Source organism: Neopsephotus bourkii, unplaced genomic scaffold (assembly GCF_033783945.1).
Source record: "Neopsephotus bourkii isolate Nb327-2 ecotype Australia unplaced genomic scaffold, CSIRO-AGI_Nbou_v1 NB_1383, whole genome shotgun sequence".
NCBI lineage: Eukaryota > Metazoa > Chordata > Aves > Psittaciformes > Psittacidae > Neopsephotus > Neopsephotus bourkii.
Window position 1 is genome coordinate 358,286 of NW_026901862.1, and position 18,198 is coordinate 376,483.

The window sequence follows — 18,198 nt, forward strand, 5'->3', positions numbered from 1 at the left end:
ACCATATCTGACTTGGCCTTGCTGATCCTCATGTAACGGAATAATCATTTTGATAACGGGGTGTCCGTGAAAGAGATTTCTGTTTAAAGGCTAGATACACCTACTTACACAGGTCTTTCAAAGTAGTAACTGTAATCACTGTTTTGTATAACTTGTGCTTTAAATAGGTTGATTTAAAAGTTATAGACCTCCTGCTGTTACTTGTTTATGATTACGTTGTTAGGGATATATTTTAAAAGGTGATTTAAACCTGATAAAACTAACCTTAAATTAATTACACATTTGGGATTCTCAGTTAATCCAGTAAAATGATCCCCTGACACCTTTCAATGCAGAATTAAAAATTATTATAGGATGCTGGCCTACAAAATAATAAATACTAGTAGGAAAAAAAATTCGTATGGTTTAAGATGAGCCAGATTCAGCATCAATCAAAGGAAAGATAACAGAAGAAAGTGATGGTATACTACTAATGTTTAAATAAATGACAAAGTTGTTTCTTATAAAATACTTCATTTAATTTTATGCTGTGCTGTAGAATAGTGGAGCAACCTGACCTCCAGGCACTGCTGTAACACAAATGGTACTGTACAGTTGATGAATGACGAAATATCGCATAATCTTTTTCAGCTGCCAGTTGAAGCCAGGATAGAAGTGACTAAGAAGGCTCTTAAGATAGTCATCCATCTTTCTGAGAAATCAAGAAAAAAAACTTCGGAGAATGATGTGGAAGATGCTGAAAATCCATCCGTTGCTTATGGAGAAGCTCTGAATCACTTGCAGCAATCTCTTGCTCATCTGGAAACACTCACTCATAGTTTTATAACTTACTTGAAAAACAGCGAACAGGTAATGATTTCATATCAAGTGTTTGTTTTGAGTGTTACCATAACTAGCAAGGGTGGACATCAGTCTTCTGTCCTATTTTATTAAAGGTTTGTACTTTTGTTTTTGTTGGCCTGTTTTTTGTAAGTTCACATCCATTAATCTTTTGCATAGTATATGTTAGACCTTGATAGAAAGACTATGAATGATAATAGACCTGTAAATAAAGAGCACACTGATTCATATTCAAAAATTATCTGTTCACAGGATACACTACAGAAGTATGGCTATTTATATGATTTGTCCAGGTCAGAGAAAGAAAAAATCCATGACCAAGCAGTTGCTATGTGTATAGATGGTCAACCCCTGGACATGATACAACAGTTGTTACAAGTGGCTGTCGGAGATACAGGTCTTTCTCTCAAGGATATCGTCCAATGTGCTGTTAAAAAGATTGTGTGTATATTAAGGTAAGTACACTGCCACAATGCATGCCACATATCTTTATTCTGGGGGTGGTAGGTTTGAGTGGTTGGGTTTGGTTTTTTGTTTGTTTTGTTCTTGCACTAAGTACTTAATTGCTTTGAATGTCTGGATTTTTCAGAAAATGGGGCAGCAACAGGACATGAGTTCTTAGATCGTTTATGCTCTTTTTTACTTATAATTTCAATACTCAGATAGGACAGTTACAATTTACTGAGTTTGGGAAGCCCAGGCAATGTGAACAAGTCAAGCCACAGAACTCATTCTGTTTATTGGAGGGTGCTTTTTTGTTTAAAAGCATTGGCTTTACAATATTTTTCTGTATGTGTGCACTTGTAAATTTTTGGCAGATCTACAACTGCACATAATTCCTTCCTCTTGAATAGAATCAAAAGGCATGTTTGTTGCAAACACCCCGATGTGGGTATTTGGACAATAGAGGCCTACAGTGGCTGTTGCCACAACAGCTTGTGCTACAGGAAGATGTACAATTTCCTTCTTTGGAATAACTTGCTGGGGTGGTCCTGGGAGCTGTTTTGGGGGGTTATTTGTTTTTATTTGAAACATTTTGAAAAATGTGTTCACCTGTCAGTAAACCATAGTCTGTGTGTTTTTCTCACTGTTCTAATAAAGAATGCTTCTTAGTTTTTGATCTTCTTCCATCTCCATTTGTGTCATGCCCTACCTGCACATTAAAGAGCAAGTGAGTGCTTTATGCTTCCAACAGCACTTAAGAGTAACAATGATCACCTAAAACCCCCCTGACCCGCTAGCTTACTGGAGGGAAACAGGTTTCTGATGTGAGGAAGGTGATTATTTGTCAGTGTTGTCATTGTTACTGTTTGTTGTTTATTAGTGCCATCATACATGAGCAATCCACACACTGTACCACACTGTCTCCATCTTCATCTGGGATTCACAGCCCTGAACCTTAGCAAATGTCTTTTCCCTGGCATGATACAAACCAAATAACCAACCCGTTCACACAGCCCCAGCAAACTGAGTCATCTCTTACTTTAAAAATATGGAAAAAAAAGGCTAGGAAAAAAGGAAATGCAGAACTACTAGCTTCCACACAATTTATACTTATGCATCCCTGAATAATTCTGTTGAGATCTAAGCAAGACCTGGATGATACAAAGGAACATGAAGTACAGTTGTAGCTGACCATCTTAATCATCTTAAGAGTGAGTTTAAAGTTAGCACGAACTTCAAGATTATGATCTTTTAGTTGACTATATTCTTTATAGTCTTCCAAATTACAGTTTAACACTTCTGAGAAACACTGAAACTACTGTAGTCGTGGTGCATTTCTTCAGAACTAATCATGTATTTGGAAAAAGGAAGAGAGCAGATTTTCCTGCATTGAAGTCGTGCCTCCTTGATTAGCTGCAGCCTCTGTACATCAGGTATTATACTCCAGAAGGGACATGGCTTTTCTCCACAAACCTGAGGCTTAAGTTGGTTTAGCTTGTCTGGCAATTGGGAGAATGTAATCACCTCTGGGAATATAAAACTGTTGAAAAATACCTGCTTATGGACATATTTGCATGCATGGTGAGGACACAGGTGAGAGAAAGCTCAGCACATTATGAAAAGCCTGTCAGTGAAATAAAGTGGTTTTCCTTGATTTTGTTTGATGCTCGGTTCTGGCTCAGCTTGCCATTTGTAACATCCGCTGTTAAGATTTGGCAATAGATCTGGCTGTTTTCGTAGCTGCGGTGATTATAAAACTCCTTTGGCATGTAATGTGAGATATTAGCATGTCCCTTAAGGTTCAGCCTTTATCCTGACACATCAAAATCGAGGTACTTACTAGGATGGTGAAATAATAAAGGGATGTGGTTTGGGGGCTCAAATGACAATGCATGAGACAGGTGTACACTGAAAATTATTTGTTAGGGTTGAATGAGTCTGTGAAGGTGCTGTTGTCCTATAACAAGGTTTAGGATACGTGAAAGCCCATGAATTTTTGTAGCCAAGTAAGAGCAACCTATCCTCTTTCCTACCAAGGAATTAGCGGTGCTCTGACCCCTGCCTTAGTGTGATGGAATCTGTGTGTCTGTCTTGATATTCTCTGTCAGAACAACTTAACTGGGAGCTAAGATGTGAAATTCTTAAGATAGAGAATGAAGTGCTGGGATTTTGCATCTACATCCCTGTCAGTATTTGTGGTCCCAGGATGCAGAGACTCTGAGATTTTTGTGGGGTTTTTTCCTTCCATCACTGTTGACAGAATATCAATGATCTCTTAAGAATCTTGTCCTTGATGCTTTTTCTCCTTCAGAGTAGTACAGAAATATTTATTTCTGCCTTTTTTTTTTTTTTTCCCTGAAGTCAGGTGAAATTAATTCATCAGGGACTTTTCCATTTGAGAAGCTCTTTTGATATAATGTTGGGGAGTGCTACCTGTTGCCTTTTACAAGCTGTGTCTTTGATGTACTGAATATTTCAAATGAAGTACCACTGTATCTGTAACCTAGTGGTTTCAGTATAAATATTTTCTTTCGCCCCTTTCCTTTTTTGGGGGGGTAGGGCAAGATAATTTTACGCCATCCATGATAAGTGAACAGATGCTTCTCATTTTATTATTTTGGTTTAAGCCCTGCCAGCAACCCAGAAACCACTCAGCCATTTGCTCACTCCCCCCCCTTCCCCCCCCAATTCTAGAGGGGTGGGGAGGAGAATCCAAAGAATATTACTCCCACAGGTTGAGATAAGAACAGTCCAGAAACTAAGGTATAACACAAACAACTACTGCTACCACCAGTAATAATAATGATAAGGGAAATAAGAAGGGAAGAGAATACAACCACTCTCCACCTGCTGACTGATACCCAGCCCTACCCGAGCAGTGATCTAACCCTCCCTGGTAACTGCCCCCAGTTTATATACTGGGCATGACGTGCTGTGGTATGGAATACCTCTTTGGCTGCTTTGGGTCTGGTGTCCTGTCTCTGCTTCCTCCCAGCTTCCCCTCCTCCCTGGCAGAGCATGAGACTCACAAAGTCATTGGTCAGAGTAAACATTACTGAGAAGCAACTAAAAACATTGGTGTTATCAGCGCTGTTCCCAGGCTGAAAATTAAAAACACAGCACTGCACCAGCTACTAAGAAGGAGAAAAAATGACTGCTACTGCTGAATACAGGACAACTATTCATTAAAAATCCCTCTCCTGAAGTATTTCTGTTTCAAAGAGATACATGCAACAAATACCAAAGAGTATTACATTGTTAGATGGCTGCGGGCACCGTTTGCCACTTCTAAGGCCAGTTTATATAGATAAAACTTTGAGAATTTATCTTGTTACTCTGCATGCAGAAAGATTACGTGGGCAGGAGAATCTGAATGCACATACCAGAAATAGAGAAACAGGTCTACCATGGAAAATAATCTATGCCTCTTTTCTTCAGTATGTATGTATTTTTACAGCAGTTTGAAGTGCCACAGATGAAAAGGCAGCAGCCTTTCAAAGTACCTGCAATCCTCTTTGGCAGAAAATTGAATCCTCTTGTTACTCAGTTTAAGAGTGTTCGTAGCAGCCCCAATGATGGTAGAGCTTTTGCACAGCAACATAAGTAATACTATCTTTCTTATCTGGGTTTGTCCATTTGATGAAGAATGATTTGCTTTTAAATAATCACCGCCCTGCTGTTTCTGACTGGAAGGTAGCAGTGTGATGAATCTTGATATAAAACTGACAAAGGCCACTTATTTCAGCTATAATGAGTTTCATGTGCATGTAGAGTATGAGAAACCTATCAAAATTCTTCCTTCTATTCTGCTTCTTACCAGCATTTTTCTGTGGGCTGAATTTCTTGTTCCTTATACCCATTGCAAAGCTGGAATGTCTGTGAGTTCTGGGGCAGACACCATGACCAGTAACTCCTAGGTAGCACTTTCCAGTAAAGAAGGAAATACCTGTCTCTCAGGTAGAGAAAACTGTGGCAAAGATGGGAGAATCTGATGGGTGCTTCAGATGAACTCATTTGGTGTGTGATGTGACCTAATGTGATCAGTACAAATTATTTTTTTCCCTTTTTTGTGTGTGTGGTTTTGCTTTATTCCTTTGTCCTGTCCTGTCCTGTCCTCCCCCCCCCCAGGAGTAAAGGAAAGAGCATACCATATAATTCATGATAAATGAGCAGATAATGACATGTGAAGTTTGTCTACTACAATGATAAAGATCAGGAAGTGAAAATCTAGCATAAAATAAAATAGAAAATACTTGAAATAATAACCTCCTTATTATGAAATTCAGTAAGAATATTACAGAGTAGCATCACTCCAAATATAGGGAGCAATTAAAATAAGGGTTGTTGCTTGACATATCTTAAGGCTGCTGCTATTAATGTTGTCACTATGAATAAAATTGGATGAGTCTCTATCCTATGCCCAGCTGCTACCTTGAAAGCTAGACCACAGAAAATAAACAGAAATTAGAACATTTTAACCACATTTTGTGTAATATTTCATGTTTCAGGGTTAATACAATTAAAGAAGTAGTCTTGCCTGTGTATGTGGAATGAGAAACTACTATTTAATAAATGCAACATTTCAAGGAACAGTTCTTCAGGTTAATTTACTGGAGCTTTGTTATGTTACATAGTGTGGTTATTTTAGACAATTGATTTGAAAGATATCATGTTAGAAAAGTTCTTCACTGATAATTAACTTTCAGAGTCGCAGTTGTAAGATTGTAACACTGAACTTGGATTTTCTGTATGATGACAGGGAATGTAATTAAGATATTCTGGTGATAAGTGAAACAGGCCTGTATGGATATTAAAATTTATTATAGTGTTAGTGACTTGCCTGAAAGTTAGGCATCAATCCACCACTTCTGTGCTTGAAAATTGCGTCCTTTTTCAGGTTTATAACTACATGCCTCCCTTCAAACACAGTAAAGTATGCTTTGTTATTAATATATTTATTGACTATTGAAGATTAACCTTTTAGAAAGTATTGCCTTTATGAAAGATTAAGGAAATTACTTTTTGGTTTCATTTTTCAGCACTGTACAATACCACAAGCTTAAAATCTCCAACACCTTCTCAGAAATGGACTTCTTGTTAAATACAGGATACAGTTATTGTGTAATATTAGGTACCTGTACTGTAATTTCAAGAACAGTATTGTCCAGTTAACTATTTTTATCTCCTTTGACTCTCTAGTTCTGACATGCAAAATTCAAAGTAGAAGCTTTTGCATTGGTATATATAAAATCTCTCCAACAGAGCATACCTACGTACTTTATATGACATGTATAATATCCATATCATACTTTGTATTATATGTATTATTTGCTTGTTTATCTGTGGAAACAGCTATTATTTTAAAAAAATCTGTTTCCTCTTCAGTAGAAATCATGAACTTCTGGAATAAAACAAACAAACCACCAAAACAAAACAAAGCACAGACAAACCAAAATAAAAATATGCTGGCAATGATGGCAGTTTGATTAGACTTATATAAGTTTTAGTTTAATCCATTATCTAAGATCACTTGTGACATAGTGAACATTTTCCATAATCCATGACTGTAGACGTTTTCCTGGTTAGTCAGTCAGGGAAGACAGTTTGTCTATTGAAGACATTATGACCTCTTCATTTGCAGTTCCTGAATTCTGTATCTTAGGTGTCCAGATGGATGTAGCATTTCATGAAATTTTGGAAGCATTTACCAGTCAGTGAGCAGGAAAGGTTTGGTTAACTTTTGAGTCCTTGCGTAATGGCCAGATGACCAGTGTTTTGTGAAAAAGGTAAAACGAGCTTTGTTAGATTGAGTAGCTTGCTTAAAAGAGAAAAAATAAATAAAAACTACCAAAAAACAGATTTTTATTTTTTTTACTCTCTGATTTCACTTGAACAGAGGTCGTACAGAGTAATTTTGTAACTTAGATACCATAGTTAAATGGTATTTCTGATGGAAATGATTGTTTTGCATTATGACTTTTTCTCCAGCTTCGAATGATCACACCAACAATATATTACTTTATTATTTTCCCGATACATAGAGGAAATGCAAATGGAAATAGGAAAATAAGCCTGGAAAAGTAAGGTGATACTGGGTATTTTCAACGAACACTGTAATTAGGTTAAAAGGTGAAATTAATTTGTTCATCTTTCAAAGATTCTTTGTATTTTACTGTGTTTGAGGAATTTGATTAAATATGCATAATTTTTTCTGAAGCTGAACTGAAATCAAAATAAGCCTTTATCAGTATAATTGCACCAGCCTCATACCTAAGAGTTTTGAGGTGAACACTGAATCCTGTTACACTGTTTAAAACATGCATAAAATAGCATATAATCTGTGTGGGAGACTAATCCTTCATTAACTGTGTTTGTTTCTTTAGTAGCTGCTTATTTTTAATCATTAATTATTAAGAAAAGAACAAGGAAACAATCTGTGGAAATGTGACATGATTACTTGTCTCATGAGCTGTAATCTCATTTGTTTCTCTATTAGGTAGCAAAGGCAATATTAAGCTTAAAAACCTGCTAGCTTTCAATCTTTCTAGATTAAAAAAAATTCTTTCTTATTCTAGATAACTGTAACTTACTGCTTAGATTCACTTCCCCCCCCCCTTTCTTCTGTTTAGAAGAATAGTACCTGTCTGTGTATGACAAATTTGAAACTCTGTAAACGTTCATACATCTGTTTTACCTGAGAACTGGCTTCAGAGGTGCATTGTCTGAAACAGTGTTTTCCTCTTTTCAGAAATGACCATTAATTTTGTGTTTATGTTTCTTTTATTCCAAGGGGTTTTTTTTGAGTGTGTCAGAGCATGGTTGTGATAGGAGCTAACACATTTCATTTCTAATTAGAGAGACAAAAGGTTTTTGAAGAGCCAGTGCTAGGACTGTTCAGAACCAACCTCCAAAACTGAGAATACCCAAAATAAAAGGTTTGCTGGTCAGAATCCTTTGATACGGCAATTGCTTATGTATACAAAGTTAATTTAGGGTAAGTAGATCTCCATTTCTGGAGTCCATAGACTCATACTGTGGGTTAGTTTTGAGGGGACCTTTGAAGTTCATCTACTCCAATCCCCCTGCAATGGGCAGAGTCATCATCAACTAGACCAGGCTGCTTAGAGCAACCTGACTTTGAATGTTTCTGGAGATGGGGCATTGATCACCTCTCTGGGGAACCTGTGCCAGTGTCTTGCCACCTTCATCATGAAAAGATCATCTTCTTCAGATCTAACATGAATCAACCCTCTTTTAGTTTAAAACCATTATCCTGTGTCCTATCACAACAGGCCCTATTATGAAGCCTGTCTTCATCTTTCTTACAGGCCCCCTTTAAATACTAGCAGGCTGCAAATGTCCTTTTTTATTTCAGTCTTTATATTCTTTTTAGTAAGCAAGCTTTACAGGTATTCTAGATTTCTTTAGATATGCCATGTTAATGTGCTTTGATGTCTTTTTATTAAAAACTTAATAAAAAAAAAACCCAAACAAACAAAAAAGCACAACACAGAAAGCATAATAATGCAGGAAAATTTAAATCAGGCCTGTAAACAGAACATGAATGTAGTGGTTTATATCCCTCTTTGCTCTGGGAACATGTCTTAAATTTTCTTATTGTTTTTTATTTTAAAGCAAATGTGAAACAATATGCTGATACATATAGCTGCTAGTGTAAAATGACTACTTTAATACTGCTCCTATTTGTACTGTATCCACACTTCTGCAGTACTATTAATTTAAATGTAATTTTTTTATTTATTTATTTTTTTAACCATAACAGAGCACTCAATTCTTTGGACACATATTTTGTCTATTCAGGAGCCTAAAATCCGGAGTATTTTCGTACTGTGAACGATAATTTGGTTGTTTCCACATATTCTGAAAATATTTAGGGTAATATCTAGATTTAAACATCTCACTTTTAAATTTATTTAGCTGCCATATGATAGGATTAGTATTAAAAATGGCATTTATATCATAGTCAAATGTAACTATTTTTTGAGAAAAAGGCTAGTGTTGTGAGCTTTTTACTCCTACTTCAAACTTACGAATGCAATTTAGCAATATAAAATGAATATACTAAGGTTTAATCATACAACAGATTATTTTTCATCTGTTCTGAATGATGTCTTGTGTTGGTTTTAAAGCTAGTATTGTTCACAGAAGTGCTGGTCACCTATTAAGATAAAAATAAAGTAGAAATTTCTGAATGGAGGTACTAAAGGTTATAAAAATTCAGGTCTCTATGCCATATAGCATAATCATTTTTAGGCAATATATTTATCTTATGGAAGTAATAAATGAGAAAATTATGAATGCTGTCATAACTCTTGGCAAAAAAAAATATTGCAGTTATTTATGCACATTACTATTAGCTATATAGTGTATTTTGGCTTTTGACAGAACAGTCAGGGTAGTCTGGAGATGTCTTTATCCTTTTTAAAAGATCGGATAGGAAGAGGCTGACATTTTTAGTAGCAGAAGAGCTTTGATATGCTGATGAACTGTAGAGAAAATACACTTTATCTCTGGGGTTTTGAGTCATCTTTAGTATGCTAGCTTTGGAACTACTTGCTTTGCTTTCTCTTTAATGCAGCATTGAAAAACTAGGCAAAACTGTTGTTTTTCTAGCTCATCCAGGCATCACTGACACTGCAGTGGTTTCCGTGAAGAGACAAGCAGCAAGCACATCTTAGGTTTGTTTTGCTGAAAGTGTTAGCAGAAAATGTCAGTTTCATTGCATTATAAATGAAGCTTTTTTTCCTACTGGGGTGATTTTTTTTTTTTTTTTTAATTTACCACCTTTTGACCTCTGTTGAAACTGAAACACGAGATAGGCAGCACAATTCACATTTTTCTGTTCCTACACATGCATAGTGGATGCCGCTTCATGGGTGGTTTGACCCTCCCCTTTCCCACATGCTGTTCCTGACCAAATATTCCATACTTTTTGCAGCCCAAAAAGCCAACCATATCCTGGGCTGCATCAAAAGGAGCAGGACTAGCAGGTCAAAGGAGGTGATCCTGCCCCTCTACTCTGCTCTCATGAGACCTCACTTGGGGTATTGTGTGCAGTTCTGATGTCCTCAGCATAAAAAGGACATGGAACTGTCGGAACAAGTCCAGAGAAGGGCCATGAGGATGATCAAGGGACTGGAGCACCTCCTATATGAAGATAGGCTGAGAAAGTTGGGGCTGTTCAGCCTTGAGAAGAGAAGGCTGCAGGGAGACCTCGTAGCAGCTTTCCAGTGGGGGGCTATAGGGATGCTGGAGAGGGACTCTTCATTAGGGACTGTAATGATAGGACAAGGGGTAACGAGTTAGAAGTTAAACAGGGGATGTTTAGATTGAATATAAGGAAGAAGTTCTTTACTATGAGGGTGGTGAGGCACTGGAATGGGTTGCCCAGGGAAGTTGTGAATGAATGCTCCATTCCTGGTGGTGTTCAAGGCCAGGTTGGATGAAGCCTTGGGTGGCATGGTTTAGTGTGAAGTGTCCCTGCCCATGGCAGGGGAGGTTGGAACTACATGGTCTTAAGGTCCTTTCCAACCCTGACTATTCTATGATTCTATGGTTCTGCTTCTTAGTTTTACTGGTTCTGATAATCATGAACCTGGTTGATCCAATGGAAAGTGAAGCCAGGGGTCCAGGGAGAAATCTGCTGAATCAGCAGATAGGATTCTCTTGACTCAGTTTAGAGTCAATTTTGTTTAAGCCAGTAGTGGTACTGCAAAGCAATATTTGAAAAGATGACATTTATGTGAAACTTTTAATCTGTTTAGTTAATAGTGATGAGATCTTTAAAGTAATGAGATTACATGTTTATATTCTGCTGATCTAATCTGAGTTAGAAGAGGTAAATGTTAACTATTTTTTCTTTCAGGTTTCACTTAAGTATTTTAGTATTTCTCTTTCACAGTATCACAGTATCACAGTATCACAGTAGGTTAGAGATTGGAAGGGACCTCAAAAGATCATCTAGTCCAATCCCCCTGCCGGAGCAGGAACACCTAGATAAGGTTACACAGGAAGTGTCCAGGCGGGTCTTGAATGTCTCCAAAGAAGGAGATTCCACAACCTCCCTGGGCAGCCTGTTCCAGTGTTCGTCACCCTCACTGAGAAGAAGTTTCTTCTCAGGTTTAATGGAACCTCTTGTGTTCCAATTTGTACCCATTTCCCCTTGTCCTTTCATTGTTTGCCACTGAGAAGAGCCTGGCTCCATCCTCGTGACACTCCCCCTTTATATATTTATATACACTAATAAGGTCACCCCTCAATCTCCTCTTCTCCAAACTATAGAGACCCAGCTCCCTCAGTCTTTCCTCATAAGGGAGATGCTCCACTCCCTTAATCATCTTAGTTGCCCTGCGCTGGACTCTCTCCAGCAGGTCCCTGTCCTTTTTAAACTGAGGGGCCCAGAACTGGACACAATATTCCAGATGAGGTCTCACCAGGGCAGAGTAGAGGGGAAGGAGGACCTCTCTCGACCTACTAACCACCCCCCTTCTAATACAACCCAGGATGCCATTGGCCTTCTTGGCCACAAGGGCACAGTGTCGGCTCATGGTCACCCTGTCGTCCACCAGGACCCCCAGGTCCCTCTCCCCTACACTGCTCTCTAACAGGTCGTTCCCCAATCTATACTGGAACCTGGGGTTGTTCCTGCCCAGATGCAGGACTCTACACTTTCCCTTGCTATATTTCATCAAGTTATTCCCCGCCCAGCTCTCCAGCCTGTCCAGGTCCCTCTGGATGGCAGCACAGCCTTCTGGTGTGTCGGCCACCCCTCCCAGCTTAGTGTCATCAGCAAACTTGCTGATAGTACACTCAATTCCCTCATCTAAATCGTTGATGAATATATTAAATAATACTGGTCCCAGTACCGACCCTTGAGGCACTCCACTAGATACAGGCCTCCAACTAGACTCCGCCCCATAGACTACAACTCTCTGGCTTCTCTCCTTCAGCCAGTTCACAGTCCACCTCACTACCCGGTCATCCAGACCACACTTCCTCAATTTAGCCGCAAGGATGCTGTGGGAGACCGTGTCAAACGCTTTGCTGAAGTCGAGGTAGACCACATCCACCGCTCTACCATCATCCATCCACCGTGTTATTTCCTCATAAAAGGCTACAAGATTGGTCAAGCAATCCTTGTTGCGCCTTGCATTACTTCTACATAAAAATAAAGGTACTGGAAAGGAAAAGTAGCAACTTGCTAGAATTGTTGAACGGTACTTGTAAATCCTAAAGATGGACTTACATCCATCTTGGATGTAATTGGATGTGACATCAAGGATTTGACATCAAGGAATTGGATATGACATCAAGGACGATTTTAATGGTAATATTATGTCTTCGCTTAACAGGGGAAATGGTGGCTCATCCACATCAGTGAAAGATCCACTTGGGATCCTAGAAGGCATCATCTCTGCAGTGCATGCAAGTGTTGAGAAAGGGTAAGAGTTTCCTTTATAGATTTTTTGATTAGGACTTTCAAAGATACTTCTCGTGGAAACATTGAAGGTATGATACTGAATATGGATGATTTTTCTTCATGGGTATCTATAACGGCTTTGCGCTTAATTTTGTAAGACTTTATTCCGGAACAGTCTGTCATTTATCAGGTTCAAAACCTGAGCCCTGACAGAAGCCTTTACTTGATCATTTGGAAGAAAGCAAGTCACTGAACCTAAAATTTAGGTAATTATGTGTTATGGTGGCTGGAGAAAATGTTTTTTATGCTGTGACTACTTAGCTTGTATATCTACCAGGAGTATTTCACTGCTTTTTAGTTTAGTAGATAAGTTACAAATAATAGTGACTCACTTTTAGATATCTTAATTTAGATATCTAAATTTGTTAATGTTTGAAGGGTATAATGAAGGAACAGTTTCACAAGTGCTGTACAATGATGCTTCACCACATTCTGTTGTGTTTTGGGGATGTCCTGATTTCAGGTCACATGAAATGTGGTGTATGGAGACATACAGAATGTTCTGTATGTCTCACTGACATTTTTTCGAATTTCTGGTAAAGAGAAGGATTGAAAAAAAATCAAAAAACAAAACAGTTTTATTTCTAGACATACAGACTAACTCGTGTATAATAAAAAAGCTCACGCCCTGTGGTAAGCACACAAAAACAATCATGCTGTTGTTTGAAGGCTTCTCCACTGACACTAAATGAGATAAGTATTGGATACTGAACTAGACTGAATTGATGTCAAAATCAACTGTAAATTTCATTTGCAATGTTTTAAGATAGAATGTGAGAATTGGTACTATTTTATTCTAAGATGCACTTTCTGGAGTCTTTTATTTGCATACTTTAATATTTAACTGCTGAAACAATAAGCTGGAGTGAAAGATGGTGATTACAAGAGATTGTTTACATTCATTTAAATACTTGTTGTTATATATCACCTTAAACCTCAGCTATTCTATTTACAAAATATAAATCTTTCCTTCAGGAAAACATACACAAACATCAAGAGTGAGCTCTAAAAATCTCTTGAAGTATTCCAGCAGGTCCTCTTAATTCCCAGACTTTTAATTTACAGTTGGGATGCCACCTGTTCAGCAGAAGCATGACTAATTTAGTTGAAGTTCTGAGCTAACGGTGTCATTCAGACAATATAGTCTAAGTAAAATTGAAATCCTTGTAATATGAAAACCTACGCTGTCAATGTTTATTATTTCAGAGCTGCAAGACAGGTTAAATTGGTCTTTTCTGTCTGATACTACTTTATCCTCTGTCTTGTTAAGACAAATAAGGGAACATTAGTTACAAATTATGCTTCACCTGGAAGCACTTTTGTAATTTTTTTCTTTTTTTCTCCAGAGGAAAAAAAAAAGCTTTAGTTTTAAAGTACTACTGAAATGTAGCAGAATACCATTTACTAATTTGTTACACAGTAGTTTATAGCCTCTTAGGGACATAATAGATTATCTGCAACTGCTAGCTGGTTGATGATTTCATGGTAATCTGTGCATTTTAAATGCTTTCACACAGTTAGAATGTATTCAATATAATACACTATTTGAACCAAATATTTTAATTAAGAATTTTTCTAATTAGCCAAATCAGAAAAATCCACTAGTTTATATATGTGGAGTGTAAAGAAGGGACTTGCAAGGAAAGAAAGAGAATATAGGACATAATATATAATGAATAATCATCAGATGCAATAATGTCATACTTAAAATACAAGTGTTCAGGCTGGTTTTCCATAAAGTCAGATGGCATGGAAGTACAGGCACCAATGAGGACCAGACACCATGGTAAGGCTTGGATTTTCAGGTGCTGAAATCCATCACCATTGTCATAAAACTGGAAAACAGGGTAGTATGTGGGAGAATATAACTGTATAGATGGATTTCTATGGTATTACGTGGTTATTTGGTCTTCAAAACTTGCACTACTTAGCTTTAGGCATGTGATTTACGGGGCTAGTTTCTTTGCAGTCTCACAGAGGTGAGTTCTTCCACTTCCAGTGTTACATATTTGTTGTGTATTGAATGTACTTGTTAATAGCTTTGAAAATACATGTAGGATTTTCATCAGGATTACCAAAGACTGTTGAACACTGTATTGTTTAATTACAGGGAGAAAGTAGTTTCTTCAGATGACCTTCTGGAGTGGTTGAGACCTTTCTGTGGTGATGACTCTTTAGCAGTGAAGCCTCGCATCAGAGTATTACAAATTCTGGAGCAAGACTTCAGTCTCAGTGATGAGGATAGCAAGCTACTTGTGTACTTCAGGACGCAAGCTGTTCTTAGAGCTTGCTGGCCTGAAAAAAAGGTATTAATATTGATTGCTATAAATTATAGTATAAGACTGGTTTTATACAAGGATTATAAGATGAAATGCTGGTTTACCAGGACATGGGTTGTGATCCATGTTGTTGGTATGGGGACTAATTCTACCTTTCTTTTGGATCGGGTTTCTAATACATTATGATTCTTTGTAGAAAAAAGGTGCGTAAAGTTAATGGATTCCTCAGCTTTTGTTTGGGATCAGGAGTACATAATACCAAACTCGATTAAACACTAATGATTTTCCACCGTATCAAGCATTGACTTTTAGGTGCTTGTATATTTTTTCTTTTCTGACCTTTTTTTTGTCTCAGTTTCCCCTCCCTCTGTGTCTTCTATTTGGTGTGATATTATAGTCAGAATTAGAATGAGAATTACTGGCAAACAGTTCCTATATTTAACTGCCCAAGTAATAATAGCTTTAAGTATTGCTCAGTGTGTAAGTCAGGGAAAAAAATAAGATAAAATAATTGATGGAAGAAGTTACATTTAGGTTTTTATTTGTTTCCAACTAAAAGAGACAGAGTTCTTCTGATTTTCAAGACTAAAACACATTAACTTTCCTTCTGAATTAAAAAGTAACAAAGTGCCTAACTTTCATTTTTTTTAAGTATATGTAGAAATTGATGTAATACTAATAAGGATCATCTAGTGAATATTCTCAGGAGTGAAAATGCTTGCGTTTGTCAAGTAGAGTATTAAAAATCCCATATATACAAAAAGGCTCTTGGTTATTCATTAATATTTTAACTGCTTTATTTCACAAGTTATTTTGGTGAAGTCGTTAATATATATTGTAATACATAATAATACATATTTTTAGAGGTTCTACATTTTTAACTACAATGTAAGTATACTAAAGTCTTAAAAGGAAGTAGTCTTATCTTTGAAGCTTGTCTGCCATTTTGAAATAATGAATATCACTTGCTGCAGGTAGAATTATTCAGGAGCAGATTTACTTTTTATCCATTTTCTAAATGCCTTCCCCCCCCTTATGGAACTGAAATTGAAGGTTTCTAATAGTTCCTCAAAAAATCTATGCATAAAAACATTTTATATTCATATAAAACAAAAGCAATATATCAGTTCTGAGTCACTGTGCTAGGATCATCCAAAGGAATAATCCTAATAATATCTTAAAAGGAAGAGAAAATGCTTATCTCTTGCTTTCTTTAGAAATTACTTTTTCTCTCGCATTCACAGTAATACATGCACTTAACTCCTCAGCTGCTCTTCAGGCGTCCCTCTGTGATTGGATTCTTCAATCTTTTGTCAGTATTTGTGTTGCCTATGACCTGCTTTCCAATCTGAAAGGAGTTCAAGACTGAAAGATTCAACTAGAGTATGTTTTAAGAAAAAAGTTTCAGCTAGTAATAGCTTTCACTCATGTCTTTAGAAGACAGAAAAAGAACCTGTATTTGTCAGAAATCTTGTGGGACTCATTACACTTGTTTGAGAAATATGAGATCTAATTACTTTTTATTTTCTCTCATAATGTGGTAAGTCAAAATGTGTATAACTTTACAACATAAAACACACGCATTTGCTTTGCCTCGTGATATTTGAAAAATTGAGTGCATCGCATATGCTGGTAGCTCGTGTGGCTCACTGCCCAGCAGGACCCCCAAGGCCCTCTCACAAAGCTGCTCCACAGCCTAGCCCTCCCCACTTCTTCTGTCCTAGATGCAGCGTGGCCATTAGGCCTTCTGTGATTCTTGTTGCCCCTTCTTCCAGCCTGTTTAGGTCTGTCTATATAATCAATTAATAATTTCTGTTCCCTGAAGTAGTGGATTTTTAAAATACTCCTAATTTCAGCCTGGAAAATATACCTTTTTTTTTTTTTTGTGAGAGAAGAATGTCTCCAATCCCTAGGGGAATAAAAAATAATTCCCCTGGTGGCCGTCCATTTGCTCCTAACACAGACAGGCTGATCACTTAAGCGCTCTACTCTTTTGCTGTGAGTAAGCCAGTAGTGCATGAAGCCATGTAGAAAAAGCTTAACTCCTGTGCTAGAAAAGTTCAAACATTTCAGAGCTAATTGTATAAAAATGTGTATAAAGTACTGTAATATAAAAAGTCTCTGAAAATGGTGTTTATTATTTAGCTAAGTTCAGAGATTGTTTTCTTGCTTTGCAATAGTGAAGGCTGTGTTTACATCTACATATATGAAAATCATTGGGGTTTCACCAAAATTGCTGCTTAAGAGTACTAAAAATTGCTGCTAAAAGTCCTGCTGGAGCATACTTTAACATTATTCTGATTTTCATGTCAGTTCAAGCTAATGTGATAGATGAGAACCTTTTGTTTTCATTGAATATTTTGTTCTAGTGATTGTGCATTGAATGTTTTTTGCTGTGATTTAGACAGGAGAATCATATTGGCTTGTCTGTTAGGTACCAGTCATTGGAATTCAGAGTTCTTCACAAATGTCCAAAAAAAACCAAATGAGTGAGCCACTGCTTTAGACTATATTTTGCTTATTTTTCCTTTTCTAGTCAGCTGATGTCAGATGCTAGTCTACAAGTTGATACTAAAAAGTGAGCAATGATTTTATTTGATGTTTAAGTTTGCATATTTTGTGCATTCATAAATAGGGGAAATAGTGTAATGAAATAGCACAATGAAAACTCTGTATGTTTCACAATCCTTCATGGTACAAGAACACTGCAGTATTCAGTAGTTCCACGACTGCTGAAAAGTAGAGAGCGAGCTTTGGGCAAACTGTTCACTAAGCGTGTTTCTTGTGCAAGTTAATGTCTCAGGTCCAAAGGCCTTCAAAAGCAGCCCTGGTTTACAGAAGGGGATGTTGAAACACAATTGAAAAGCTTGATCTGGTTGCTGGGTAGTCCTGGGTGAAGCGGGATCAAAAAATAGACATTTCAAACATGTGCTCAGAATACTATGTTGAGTCTGTAGGTATCAATTTATCTAGCATCACTACACCATTATTAATTTGGTCATCCTTTCTCATCAAGCAGAGTAGTAAATAAAAAAAAAACCCTTTTTTATTTTTTTAAGAAGGGGGATGTGTGGATTAAATGTTTAGTTTGGATTGTAGAAGAATGTGTTTAAAGATTGTTCATTTGGGACTTTT

General features: G+C 37.1%; 1 protein-coding gene across 1 annotated transcript in view; it reads left to right on the forward strand.

Moving 5' to 3' along the window:
• The window catches only part of NBAS (NBAS subunit of NRZ tethering complex), a 176,905-nt gene that overhangs the window by 118,932 nt on the left and 39,775 nt on the right, over positions 1 to 18,198 (forward strand). The window contains exons 45-48 of the mRNA XM_061367561.1: positions 631 to 849; positions 1,093 to 1,295; positions 12,657 to 12,746; positions 14,895 to 15,090. Of these exons, the coding sequence (XP_061223545.1) occupies positions 631 to 849; positions 1,093 to 1,295; positions 12,657 to 12,746; positions 14,895 to 15,090 (708 nt within the window). The remainder of the gene's footprint in view (positions 1 to 630; positions 850 to 1,092; positions 1,296 to 12,656; positions 12,747 to 14,894; positions 15,091 to 18,198) is intronic.